Source organism: Ursus arctos, unplaced genomic scaffold, assembly GCF_023065955.2.
Source record: "Ursus arctos isolate Adak ecotype North America unplaced genomic scaffold, UrsArc2.0 scaffold_14, whole genome shotgun sequence".
Lineage (NCBI taxonomy): Eukaryota > Metazoa > Chordata > Mammalia > Carnivora > Ursidae > Ursus > Ursus arctos.
Window position 1 is genome coordinate 35944011 of NW_026622808.1, and position 15069 is coordinate 35959079.

General features: G+C 39.1%; 1 protein-coding gene across 1 annotated transcript in view; it reads right to left on the reverse strand.

Moving 5' to 3' along the window:
• The window catches only part of DCP1A (decapping mRNA 1A), a 55913-nt gene that overhangs the window by 36402 nt on the left and 4442 nt on the right, over positions 1 to 15069 (reverse strand). Inside the window, exon 3 of the mRNA XM_026501036.4 lies at positions 13371 to 13498. Within this exon, the coding sequence (XP_026356821.1) occupies positions 13371 to 13498 (128 nt within the window). The remainder of the gene's footprint in view (positions 1 to 13370; positions 13499 to 15069) is intronic.

The following is a 15069-nucleotide window of genomic DNA, read 5'->3' on the forward strand; positions in this document are numbered from 1 at the left end:
CTGAGCAGGGAGCCCGACGTGGGGCTTGATCTCAGGAACCCGAGACCATGACCTAAGTTGAAGGCAGACGCTTAACTGCCTGAGCCACCCAGGTGTCCCAATAAAAGCTATTTTAATGGCAAATATTTTGCTTCACTCTGAATTAAGGTCATTTTATTTTACAAAAAACTTCATGGCCAATCACAACTTTAAAGTTCCCTTTCTGATGGAAATAAAAGTTTAATCGGATTTTTTTAATTGTCATTGTAGAGGAGCATTCATACATAGAGTGAGTGAATAGCTTCATTTTATGAATGAAGATCATGAATGTGAATTTTTTTCCTACCCTGTTCATAAGGGGACTTCTCCGGTGGAGAAACCCTCCGGTTTCACTAAAACTGTCCTTGACTGTTGGGCTCCACATCTGGCTATGTGTCGTGCAGTGACTGTGCACACTACCACCAGGCACCCAGGCTGGTTTCTGCTTTCTGAGTGGTCATTCAGTCTGCTGGAAGAGTTTTCCATGTTTGGACCCAGGTTCACAGCCCCTCTTCTGCTCACAGAACTTCAAAACACCATCAATATTTCAAACAGAATCAATGTCTAACAAATAACAAGTCATTTTGGAATATTTTACATGATGTAGTAAATAGGCTGAATTTAGCTTTGACAGCCCTTTGACAAGGAACACAGAGGAGGCTTTGTTATAGAGGAGATACTTATTAAACATGATCTTCTTGCAGGGTCTTGGTTATGTTCCTATTCCTCGCAGCTAAGGACTGCTTCTACGTAGAGTAAATCAGATTGGGCTCTGAAAAGACTCCATATATGGCAATTAAACACAACCATCTTTCTTTAAATATGTCTATTTCAATCCTGGCTAAAGAACACACAAAACACAAGAGTCCGAATACAAGATTGCAGTTTTCCTCTAAAGGACACACCCCTACAACTTACAGTGATGAGAAAGTTTATGATAGGCACTGCATCAGGCTCAGAGAAGAACACACAACATTCTCTGGGCTAAAAAGGGGCATTTAGTAATGTTTTCATAGGGGGTTGCAAACCCAGCTCTTAAGAAAGAATTTCATATTGATAATCAAAATAAGCCCAACAGAGCTGTCAACTTATGTTGACAATACTTCACTTACATCCTCCCCTTTTCCTTTGAAGAAATACAATATAATTTAGAAATAAGACACATGCCTTCCACTCTTGTACATTATCAAATAAACTGCCAAAAAAGAGCCAAACACTTTCAAAGGCATGTTTGCAGAAGAAATAAAGATAAGGAAGCCATAACGATAGCTTAATGGGTAAAGGATAAGAGTCACACTCGATTCTGCCAAAAGCAGACCTGTAGAGGTTCAGACACGCATCCGAGAATCAGCTCTGTCTGCCAACATATCAAATGCTCAGTGCATGCAGCTGGCAAGAAGGCCCTGGGAGCTGCCCCTGAGCCTGTCGCTGTCACCAGTGAGGAAAGACAGACAAGTTCCCAGATAGCTAAGATCACGGAGGACCCGTCTTCAAGCCAAAGCCAAGTATTCTTTCCTCAAGAGAACTTCCACTCTATGGCCCAACACATTCTGTGAACAATTCATTTGCTGAAACGTCCTGAAATAATTTTCCTTGGTTAACTATAGCACAGACGATTTAGGGATTTGAAGATACAGTACTATTTTGCTCTGGCAAAAAATGATGGCATCCTGATTTATAAATGGTTCTTCTCAAGATGAAAGCAAACTATTTAGTTATTGGACCCCCACCATATAGTGTGGCTGTTAACAACTGTCCCAAGTCAGTCATGCTGTACAGGCAAGTCACTGAAGAGTTAGGGGGGGTGGTAGGGCATTTGATTACCCTGAGGTTGTACTTCCATGAAAAATACCAAAATTCAGAAAAGAACACCCAAAATTAAATGTTCCCTTTGCTTTTTAAATGATAGCAACTTCTGAAACTGTGAAAAACAGCACTGACAAAGATTAAAGGTATTAGATCATTTAATATTGAGAAATTTTAAAAAGCTGAGGGGCAAGAGTTTTCCATTTCCCCAGAGAGCTCTTTTGAAGATCTAGCAGCCTATTATGATTTGATGTTACATCTCACTCTGCTTCTCATCTGGAATGGTGTATGGCACGCACAAGATCAAGAAAACCCAAATTAATCTGGATCCTTTGTAAAATCCCTTGAGACTTCTTGAGATGCTGTGAAATGTCACAAAAACAGAGCTGGGAATCACTCTCGTGCACATGTTGTCTTTTTGATTCATTTATTATTTAGATCTGACCTACTTTCTCAAAGGATTTGAGGAGGTTGGAGATTTTCTCAGTATGGTGCCAAGCAGAAAAGGGGCTTTGATGTAAGCTTTTTGGCAATGGTGGTAAGAGTTATACATTTCTAAAGATGATACTGACAAATATGCCCTACACCAGGAAAGAAAAACAAGAAAATGTGCTTTGAACATAGCCAAAAACATTTATTCTAGACATAGGGAAAATCCTTCTGATTATAAAAGTAATGTAAGAATAGAACAGATTACAGAAACATAAGCCTGCCCTGGCTAGTGAAAAAGCAAATGCCCCTGCTTATGACAGATCATTTCCTTTAAGACCAGAATAAGCCTGACGGCTCCACATCAACATGAAAAGGTTCGGAAAGAGAGAGAAGAGAGGCTCTGAGGTGGAAGGTAGAACGCATGCGGACAGGAAAAAGGGTATGGAGCCAGAGCCTGCCCGACCTAGGATTCTGACAGGAGACTGTGGTAGGTGGCCAACAGGCAGGCAAGGAAACTCTACAAATCTGTGCATATGGCTGGTAAACATGATTCGGTTCCCTTTGATGCCCCTCTTTAAATAAAATCAAGTCTGAAACTATTTACCAGCAATACTGCTTCCACAGTCCCCTTTAACACTGTAACCTTAGTACAGGATTCAGACACGTGAAATGATCGTTGAATTTTTGGAGGGAAATTAGGAAAATAAACCCCAGGATATCATGACTGTTTGTTCCTAATTACAAACTTTCTACTCTTAAATAATGGGCAATCCCAAATACCACAGTGAGTCACACTAGGGTTTTGTGTGTGCTGCCAGGGTTAATTGCCACGATTGCCACACAGTACTGGCCACTCCTTAAGGCGGAGCCTCTCCTAGGTGTGTGCTGCAAGTGATTATGGGTATGCCAAATGTTGGACCTGTCCGTCCCCTGGTGGGCTATTCATCTCAGCGCCCCGCACAGAAATGATCATTTTTATGTATCACAAGGGACAATAAAGGGTAAGAAGCATGGCCCCTGGCCTCCATGGAGTCTTGTAGGCTCCCCGAAATCTACACGTAGAGCTCTGGGAAATAGTTCAGATAGTGGTGTAGGAAAAGGGAGACCTTCTTTTCTCTCCCTTCCCTAACTAACTTCTCTGCTACATATTTTTCTGTCACTTTAGTAAGAGGTCATCCAAACCAGGGCTGTAAGGCAGGTGGCCAGGAGGCTCACCCACGCCAGGCTGTGGTGGGGTTGGAGAGGCTGTGGCACACACGCCTCACCCAGAGCTCCTGCTGACTCCCAGGGCTTGCAGGGATGCAGGTGCTGTGCAGCATTCACAAGAAGAAACGCCAGAAATCCAGCTGTGTGTGTGTAAAATGTCCTCATTTTTAAATGTTGGTAGCAAATGCTTATCCCATGCCTTCCTTTTAATTCAACAACAACAACAACAACAACAACAACAACAACAACAAACCAAAGAAAAAACCCTGCTGTGCGTGCCTGAAGTAGTGACTCTATAAGTAGCTCAGATCCTGGATCCTCCAGGGGACCGAACCCCAAGGGCTCAGTCTTAAGGTTTCTTCTGCCCACTTGAGTGGCTTCAAATCTTCTTGGATTAGTGGTTACTCTGTTTCAATTTTTACCTCCACCATGGACTTCACTTTGTAAACACAGGATGAAAACCTATATACATACATATTAAGAACACATTTCTGCCACTTAGCTATAAGTAACTGTTGCTTTCCTTTGTGAGTTCTCAAAAGAGAAAACGTTAATTATTTAAAAGAGGTAAATGGTGCATGCTCTGTTAACTTTTAAAACATTTACAATTAGGGTAACACCACATACACACACAAAAGTTAAAATTGCTTTTTACCTGACAACACTACTTTAGGGGGGAAAAGCCGGCACTTAGTGAGACATACTGGAAAGAATCTGCTTTGGAAATCTGGAAATGTTCATGGACTTAGGAACAAAGTTAACCAGAACCTTCTGGTAGAGGCCCCACTAGAGGTCCTCCTAGAACACTCACCAGTGGCCTACAACAGATAGAAAGCCATACAGACATTTGAAACTTCTGACCTGACAGCACCACCAGGTCAGCCCTGGAGTCTAAGTCACCCTATGTTTTCATGGTGTTTTTACCTCTTCAGTCTACTAACGTGGCAACAGCGAGGCTCTTTCCTTATCTTTGTCCAGAAGGCCAGATTAATGCAGTTGCCACAGATCCTTTCTCCTTCACTGATAACAGAGTCACACCAACCACAGCAGTGCTGCTGCTGATGGTGGAAGACTGCCTTTCTCCAGGCCGGTCAAGAAGCACTGTGCTGAATTCAAAGATCACAGGGAATGGACGGTGGAGCTTTTAAAATTGTTTATAAGTTCCTCTTTTAGTCTGGAGGTAGAAGTCACATTTTTTGACTTGACAAGTTGTAAACTTCTCTTGCAAGGACATTTCCTGCACTGTGCTTTAAGTCTGAAGATTTGTGCAAATGCCAACAGCCACCTACCATCTCTACTGTTCTGAGTCTTGCCCTTGAACTGAGAAAGGCCAAGCAGAGGAAAAAAAAAAAAAAAAAAACAAAAAAAAGTACACACTACAGTATTTCTTCTACTAAAACTTTCCATTTGGCAGCTGCATTTTCAACACTATGGAAATGAATCACCCTGCCTTTTCTAGTGATCTAATTTTAATTAAAAATGTTCTCTATCAAGAGACTGATGCCCGATATAAAGGAAAAGTTATAAGTGAAGTGGAAACAAAGGGGTACTTCTCACAGGCTTTTGGAGGTAAGTTCTTAAAAATATTACATAATAATGATACTTTTATCTTTAATTGCTTGTTACAGTGATTTGTTGTTGTTAAGCAGGTTATAAGGCAACATACTTTGTTCACTTTTTCAAAAGTACTTTAGGATTATAGAAACCATCTGAAAATATGAAAAATGGTATTCAGTGGGAGATCTATGCCTTAAGGTGCTGGACGGAGGAAACAACAATTGTCCTTGTTTCTTTCAGCTAAAAAAAATAAAAAATAAAAAGCCAAGTCTAATATGCACGTAAAGTAAAATAATGTTGTTATTTTTTGGCTAAAACCACAAACATACACTGGTCTAAGGAGGGAATAAAGTTAGGTCTGAGGAAAGAAAATCTAGACTGTATACTCCTTTTAATTAATGGATCAGTGTTGCTGCTAAAAATGATTATTGGAAAAAAAAAAAACATGTAAATACCCTCAGTCTCTGGTGGATCAGATTTTTCAATAGTGCAGGCCTAATCATTCAAATTTACAGCTGGTAATTTTCTAATCATAAATCTTAAATCATTAATTTTTATCATTAACAGAGCTGTATTAGGAAGAAATATTCATAGCACTGGGATTAATATAGTAACATATTTCATTAAGAATCTTCACCCTTACCAGAAAGGTAGAGTTCTGACACTAAAAGTTCTAACATAATGACTTCTGCTTATAATTCTCTAAGAAAATACAACAGAACCTCAGGACTAAAACGATAACCTCAGGACTTAAAAGTACACAACAGTTTTTATCAAAATGGTATAGCACTTGATAAGAGTACTTGGTAAATGACAGATGTTCAATAAGTGTCACTGAATAAGATGTATGTCTGAGTTAAATAATCAGCCTGTTTGTTTAAAAACAAAGGAGAAGACAATACTGAAATAGTTTTTGCAAAAGGAAATCATTAAATGCCAAAATTGACTTTATAGAGCTTAATGGGACCACAAACTTTTAACTTTAGTATTTTCGATTAACCAAGTTGCAGTGTAGACTGCCTAGCTGTAACAAACAGAAAAACCAGTTTTGCTTGCTTTTACTTTTTTGCTGATTCGTGTACCAAATTTTGGATTAAAAAAACCTTTTCAGAACCCTTTACAGAGGCAACCCTCCCAGGTCCCCTCCCTCTTCGGGAGCTTTGTACTAACACTTTACTATCGTTCAATGAACTTTGCTGCCCACCCAAAAAAAAACCCAAAAAAACCCTTTACAGAATATTCTTGGGGGCATTTCACAATTCAGTCATAAAGAGGTGCCCACAGAAGTAGAAATCAAAGGGAAAGCACCTTCTAGGAGAAACATACACAGTAAGGTACATTGCTTGCAGCAGGTGCTTGCCAAATGCTTGCTGAAAGAATGAATAGTGGATAAGAGCAGCACGATCTCACTGCACAAGAGTGGAGATAAGTGCCCTGTGATAAAATCAGAAATGTACAGATCCTATATCTGCTTTTGCAGAGGCCAGTCTCTATATGGAGATTAACTGTCCTGATTCCATTTTCTGAATAGGACGTTCCTCTTAGCATTTTCTTTAGATGTGATCGGAGAGATTTGAAACTACTGACCCAACATTTTATTGTTTGTGAATGTATTCAGATCTATTTATTCCTGAATACGTTTTGTTACACTATGTTTTTTCCCTAGGAAACTATACCTATATTCTAAGTTTTAAATGTATAGGCAAAAAGTTCTTCATAGTGATTTTTTTAAAAAAATGTGTATTCCCTATATTTAGTTGCAATACATAAAAATATATACATTATTCCTAATATTGCCCATTATGCTCCCCCTCCTTTGTTATTGTTGGATCAATCAGATTATAGGGGAGTTTTTGTTACTGGTTTCAATCTGTTGTTCTGCAATTTCTATGTTCTGCAGTTAATTGCCACTCATCTGTATTTTCCTTCAACTGAACCCAGATTTCTCTTTTTTCTTAACTTCTTGGGCTGGGAGGCCTACATTCGGTAAAAAAAAAAGGAAATTCTCGAATTGCTAGAAGCAGGGCTCTTTATATGCTCATTAGATCAAGTTTAACTATACTGTTTAAATATCTCAAAATCATCTGCTTTATCTGTCAATTACTGAGGTGGCCTGTTAAAATCTCCCATGATGATTAGGGATTTTTAACTTTTGATATGTATTTCTGACATATACTAGGTATGTACCAGTTTGGAATCATTTTATCTTCTAGGGAGTTCATTCCTCTTATCATTACGCGGCAACTCTCACCCTGATGTTTTTCACTTGAAATCTATCATGTATGACTAACATAGCTACAGCAGCCTTGTTGGGTTAACAGTTGCCTGATACACTGCATTCTCTCCTTTTACTTTCAATCTTTCCAGGTTTTTGAGTTTTAAGTTTTTTGAAAACATTATTCACAAATTCTGTATCTTCATCCAGTCCCACGATATCTTGTAACTGGCAACTTCAGTACACTTAACATTTTGTTCTAGTTACTGACTTCTTTATTTCTGCCCCTTTATGTTGGGCTTTCTATCTCCCGTGGTGTTCATTCATTTTTTTTCCCACCCTGGTTTGTACTGGTTTAAAAGACTCCTATGTTTGTTTTGCGGTGGTTACCCTGAATCATTTAAACACGCACAACTTGATTCAAATCTATGGTTAATCAATTTATCTATTCTCACCCCAGTTGTGGGATGCTTTAGATCTGAAGAGTTTTTACCTGATGCTGTTGATGTCTAGTATTTTTGCCTCACCTTTTTTTTTTTTTTAAGATTTTTTATTTATTTATTCCACAGAGATAGAGACAGCCAGCGGAGAGGGAACACAAGCAGGGGGAGTGGGAGAGGAAGAAGCAGGCTCCTAGCGGAGGAGCCTGATGTGGGGCTCGATCCCATAATGCCGGGACCACGCCCTGAGCCGAAGGCAGATGCTTAACCGCTGTGCCACCCAGGCGCCCCTTGCCTCACCTTTTTAACACCTCTACTCAGACTAGTCATCTCACTGTCTTACGTAGTCCATGCTTATTTTAATTTACCTCCTTTTCTTTGCTTAGTAGTTTATAAACTTCATTTCTTTCTTCTGTGCTCAATTTTCTTCTTTCTTTTGGACCCCACCCTTTTTTGGATGAATTCTGGATAATTCCCTCAGATGTCTCTTCCAGTTCCTCAATTCTTCCAGTTCCTCAATTCTCCAATGTGGAGCTTAAACTCATAACCCTGAGATCAAGACCTAAGCTGAGATCAAGACCTGAGCTGAGATCAAGTCGGCTGCTTAACTGACTGAGCCACCCAGGCACCCCACGATTTTCTTATTTCTGAACCAAAATAAATACAATTAAGAATTCAGTTCACTAGGAGCATTTCAAGTGCTCAACAGCCACGTGTGGCTAGCGGCTACTGTACTGGACAGTGTTACCTTAGAAGCACCTAGAGGAAGGGGCCGCTAGAGGCAAAAGTTGTTTTTGTTGAAAAAATGTCTTTATTTTGTCCTCCTGAATTACTGAAGTATAGGTTGTTTTTTCCTCAGTACTCTTACTCCTTCGTCTTCCAAACTCAGTAGCTTCAATTAAATATGCTGTCAGTCTAACTGGCACTCTTTGTAAATAATCAATCTCAAGTAGCCTTTGGTTGCTTCTGTCTCTTTGTGTATTTCTGTCTACTTATTATGCTTGGTGCCTTGTTCTACTGCCTAAATCTGAGATTTATGACTTCTGAATATTCTAGAAAATTTTTAGTTATAATCTCTTCAAATACTCTCTTAAATCTATTTTATCATTCTGAAATTCTCCTGTTATGTGTTAGACTTTCCAATTCCGTCCTCCTGCCCGTATTTTCCATTTCCTTTCCCTTCTTGGATGAATTCTGGATAATTCCCTCAGATGTCTCTTCCAGTTCCCCAATTCTCCTTCCTGTTATTACAAATTAACTGCTGAGTCCATGCAGAGAGTTTTCAATAACTAAAATTTTAATTTCTAGAAATTGGACTTGGTTATTTTTCAAATCTGTCACTTTTTTTATAATCTACATCTGACATTTACACCCATTACAGTCTCTATCTGATCATTTCATTAACTAAAATTTTGGGGAAGGACTGGCTAATCCTGCTGTTTGTGGTATTCTATCTTTCACTGATTGTGAATTATTTCCTTGTATATTTAGTAATTTTGTGTATTTAGTAATTTTGGACCATAAGGGTGTCGATGAGGTCCCTGGGCAACCTCAGTGTCTCTCTAGAAGGATTCTGCATTTGCTTTTGCCAGGTGATCTAGAGTACTCACCAGCTGAGGATCAATTTTTATGTTAATTTTTTGGACTGGGTTAAGAAATAATACCAAGTGAATGATATAACCTGAACCCCAAACCTGTATGAGAAAGCTCATGGTTACAATTATTCAGGGGAGACATTTTCCCTGTTACCCACAGCCCATACTGAGATAGATAAGCTTGCCTTGTCCTTCTCCTCGGTTGGTGGGCTGGTATCTTTCAAATTAATTAGTATGTAGCTCATTAGGGGACCTCGCTGTATGGATGTATGGGTGTCTCAGCTCTACCTCTCCACCTGTATGAGCCCAAGGCCCTGTCTCCTGACTCCATGTAATTGTCATGGGATCCTTATATGAAGGAGAGCTCCATACCTAAGAACCCCTAACAGCTGGCAGCCAGCGTCGGTTTATAAGTTTCTCACTTCAGCTTTCAGTTTTCACTCTGATGTTGGCCCACTGAAATGTCCCTTATTCTCTTTTTGGATAAGCTATGCATTTGATATTTTATACAGCATTTCCAAATGTTTGTAGGAGAAAGATTTCCTGTTATGACATTGCTGGACAGGAGTTGAAGGATATTTTCTTTGATGTGCCTATGTCCTAGAAGTCCTAGAAGTTCAGAGTCTCCCAAGAATGATTTTTATAATGCAGTGAGTAACACGGATTTTCTTTACAAATGAAAACAGAAGATCAGCAGATTGGTAGTAATGCATATGTTTAAAACATCAAAAAAACTATGTTTCTTCAACTAATCAAAGATAAAATTAAAACTATCATCAATGTTTTTTAGGGAGAGGTGTCCACAAATTAAACATCATGACATCAATACAAAGTTTTAGCTGGGACAGTGCTATGGATTCCAGTATACTAATCAAAATAAACATCATGACCCACTGATCAGAACTGTTGCTATTGAGTTTTAAAAAATCTGTACTCCGTAAGATTTCTCATTTTTAACATGTATATATTTTCAACTTATCATACCTCAGGCTGCCTAGTAATGGCCCCTATAACATCTGAAAATAATATCTATAAAGATAAACAGAGTCTCTAGCTTCTCATGGTGCTAGTCAGAGGGACAGGAGGAAGGCCACTATGGGCCTGGGTTATAAGAGAACGTGGATAATGTTAAAATCCTTATGACTCTCTCACCACAAAGATCACTTGGCTTGGGTCCAAGATGGAGACACAGTCTGTAATATTTTATATTTGTAAGTGCCTAAGAAAATACCTTCACGTATATGATGCCCTTTTAAGATAAGTAGGTCAGATCAGTGGTTTACATGATTTATCCAAGGTTACAGACCGAAAATGGCAAAGCCTAGAATAGAATTCTTTTCTGAAAATTAAATTGCATGCCAAAAGAGTGTTACCATGGCAAAGCCCCCCCCCACCCCCCGGGATATCTTCTGCAGCTTTCGTATCTAGAAATCATTTATAAATTTTAAAAAGAATGACTAAATGAGAGGCATAAAAATTGAATCCAAAGCTCCCCTAGTGCTTGTTCAATTCAGGTATGGCGCAACAAAAGGGTGTGTGTGAGCAGGGGTTCATGCTTTAGACTTCTGCTGTCCAATACGGTAGCCACTAGCCACATGTGACTACTTAAATGCAAACTGATTAAGTTAAATAAACTAAAAAAGAAAAGAAAATTTCTTGCTTGTACTAGCCACACTTCGAGTGCTCAACAGTCACATGTTGAGTGGTGGCTACTCTTTGGGATGGGACTGACACAGAGCACTTCCATTACCGCAGAGTAGTATGGGTCAGCCTCACTCTAGAACGTGGACTGATGAATGATGAAGTAAGTAATTTTATTGTGGCAGCTGAGCAGAAAGAATATGGGCTTTGAAGACTTGAATTCTGCCTGTCACTTACAATCTTTGTGATTCTTGAGCAAGTTTCTTAACTTCTCTGGGACTCTTGTTTCCTCAATATAAGTCAGAAGTAAGGAGTTAGGAACTACACTTTTGCCTAATTAACTACGGAATCTGCAGTCTTCCCAACCCTCACTGCAGCCCTGCATGGGTCTCCTGGCTGCCAAAAGGCCCTTATCAGTATAGAAATATACTGCTTCCAAATTATTCAATAGAATCACCAAACCTAAGCCCCTGGCTAGTGTAAGCATTTTCTCTGTAAGATTTTACCTTTCCCTTTGGGGGGGGGGTATAAATACAAACTAAAAAATGAAATCAAAACGAAACAATTAGAACAAGAAAAAATCATAGTGCAATTTTCTATTAATTCTAGAAAGTGATTTGAGTGAAAGAAGCCGGATCTGAAGGTGTAGTGAGCAAAATGGGTCAGGTGTCTTAGTGATATTTCCCACAAGAAAATGACAGAAGGGCAGCTACGGAGTCACGTATAATTACCTGTATACACACTCAGGCACTAATTAACTTTTTGTTTAAAGAACAAAGCCCTTAACAACTCAATAGCTTGCAGACCTGACAAGACTATTTTCCACATTTAAGACTAGGCAGACAAAACACACACTCGAGAAAGGCCTTCACACTCCCAGAATCACTTTATGCTGCCTTGTCACTTCTCCCCAATACGGCTGTTCCTTTAAATACTTTCCCAAGCTCCTCTTGTGCACCGTTTCTAATACACCCACAGTGTTGTACTTGACCTTTTCAGGCCTTTCTCTAGTCTGAAAACAAGCTGATGTGCTCTGGAATTTCTAATTAGCAATATCAGAAACTGTGTGGCCCCTTAGAAGATGATCCACTGCCTCAATTAACTGGGAAACTGGACAACCTTGGTTAAGTGAATTTTCCGTTCAACTAAGGAAGCCTTTGTTTAAACTTCTTAATGAAAATCTTCCTAAAAAAATGTATTTTTTTTTGTAGTAACTTTTCCTTTTTAAGTGAGAAGGAACACTTCTCCAGCAATCTCCTTGGGTGATAGTTACAGTCGCTCTACTACTGTAACCAGGTCTGATCTACCCACCGTCGGTACCAAACAGTCTCTCTTCTATCCTCAAACACTCATACCTTCAACACCCATACTGAAATACAGGAATTGAGGATACCTCTTTAGTATCTTACTCCCCCCCCTCCCCACCATTAGTACCTTAACTTTTTGAAAGGGCCACTCTAGCTTTGTGGGCTGCATGCAACCATTCTCAGGAGGCTGTCAAATGCCTGAAAGGACCCTGGAACTAGGGAGCAGAGAAGAGGGTTATGATTCTTGCTCTCCAACTGGGGAGCTGCCACTCATCTCTGAGTCTCAGCTCTTTTTTTTTTTTTTTTAAAGATTTTATTTATTTATTTGACAGAGATAGAGACAGCCAGCGAGAGAGGGAACACAAGCAGGGGGAGTGGGAGAGAAGAAGCAGACTCATAGCAGAGGAGCCTGAGAGTCTCAGCTCTTTTAACTGCTTGCCTGCCCCACATAGATTATGGTACCATTAACATTAAGGTAAAGTAGCTCTGAGCCCAGAACTTGCAGCCAGTAGACACTCAATAAACAGACTTAAAAATACCACCACCAGGGCAAAGATAGTACTTTCTTTGTGGATAGAAGTATCAGTCCCCGTCCTGTATCTCTCAAACTAAGTTCTGTTGCTCAGGGGCATGGGCAGCCAACAATTCAGTTCCAACCAAAACAAAGGGAGAAACTTAATTTTCGTAAAACAAACAACAGGAATATGATGTAGTGCTATTACATGGAAGAGTATATTTAACTAAAACAATATAAAAAGTTACTGTAAGAGTGTTTCAATTTTAGAAAGCCCAATTTAAAAGGTTTGATCTTACTAAGAGACTCATTTATAACCTAAGAGTATAGATTATATACATTATTTTTAGAGATTTTATTTATTTGTCAGAGAGAGAGAGCGTGCGCACAAGGAAGGGGAGCGGCAGGCAGAGGCAGAAGCAGGCTCCCCGCTGAGCAAGAAGCCCGATGCGGGACTTGATCCCAGGGTCCTGGGATCAGGACCTGAGCTGAAGGAAGATGCTTAACTGACCAAGCCACCCAGGCGTTTCTATATTTTTTATTGTAACTTGAAACTCCAAAAATAACGTGATGATAGAAACTAAAGTCACACAATTTAAATTGTAAATATATGAACTGTAATAAAACAGATATACTCACAGCTTGCATTTCTATACAGAAGAAATGGTTCATGGAGCTGAAATTCCAAATCTTTATTCACTGGTTCAACCAGATTGTGCATATTCAGTCGATTCACAATGGTAAAACCATGGTAAGGTGAGGCTGACCTTAGATTTGACAGAAGACAGACACCTGTAGTCACTGTTTAATTTGCAGAAATGTTTATTTACTTCTTTATTTCCATTTCAAAGAGTATACACTACTGCATTATACAGTATCATTGGCACTTAAAATTGTAAACAAAAAATTCAAGTTAGATCATACTCCTTCTCTTCTCAGAAGTTTCTAAGGACTTAGTTCCGCACAGTAAAGGCCAATGCCCTTACTAAGGCCACTAAGGCCTTGGCTGATAGGTGCCCTCCTTGCCTTCATCTCCTCTGCCTCTTCCCTTGCTTCTGCTCCAGCCACACTGAGCTCATCACTCTCCCTACAGGTATGCTTCCACCTAAAGACCTCTGCCTGGACCACTTGCCCAGAATTTAGTTATCTTACCCACCCCCCCCCAACAGGCTTTTCCTCAAATGTCACTTTCTCAGTGACACTTACCTTTCTCAGGCTCCCGGCCTGCTCTCAAGTTCAATACCTCCAATTCTCTTCTCTTTTTCCCCATACCATTTACTTATTTTTCATATTTATTGTCTTTCTCCACTAGAATGTAAACACCATGCAAACAGGAATTTTTGGCTTTTTTTTTTTCAGAGAGATCCCAAGATAGACACCTAGTAGATGTTAAATAACATTTGCTCAACAAAAATATCACTTATTTAAAACATGGTACAAACTTGGTTTTAATAATGACTGTACACCATTACAATCATGATTATTTTTTACACCAAATAGGTCTTTCTCTAGTTCTCCTACGTTAGAGAGAAAATGCCTTGTATCTTATGCTAACAAACATTCCTGGTTCTCATACCAGGTTGATTCAGTACATGATTCTTGGTTCTCATATCAGGGTGATTAAGTACATGATCTTCATACATATATATGTATATACATATATGAAATACTTCATAGTTTCTCAATCGTTTCTCTGTGTACACGGGGGAGATTTTAGAATCCTACTCTACAGATTAGGAAGTAAACTCAGAATGATTAAGGCCTTTGCCCAAAGTCACGTAAATAATGTGACCAGAATTCAGCTTTAGGTTTTCAGACTCCAAATCCAGGTTTCTTCTATACTACGGTCTCTGCAAAACAACATTCTGACATTGTGGCACACCTTTATCCAAGGTACATAAAATGTTCTCACATTTCCCTGAGCTTCTTTGGTTTCCTTTTATTAGGATCAATACTATGTAAGCCTCCATGAATTTAATTAAGTCAAATCATTTATTATACTAAATTTTGTATTTTCTACAACAAGTGGATCTGTACTATAACAATGAGGCCAGGAAAATATTTTCCAAATATCATAGATACCAAGATTCTAACAACAACTGATGAGTTTCTAGAGATTTATAGAGGTAATAAAGAACAATAAAGTAGGTGAAGGGTAAAGGCGCCCCCTCCCCCTTTTTTTAAAGGAGAAAGATGAATGATAGGGAACGAAGTGGCAAAGAATGATGAGCTGCTATAGTTACTATGTAATATAAAAGCACTTACATATGAAGGAAGAAAAAGATCAGTGTTTTTAGACAAGATCTCAAAGTTGCATGCCAAAATTTAGAGGAATATT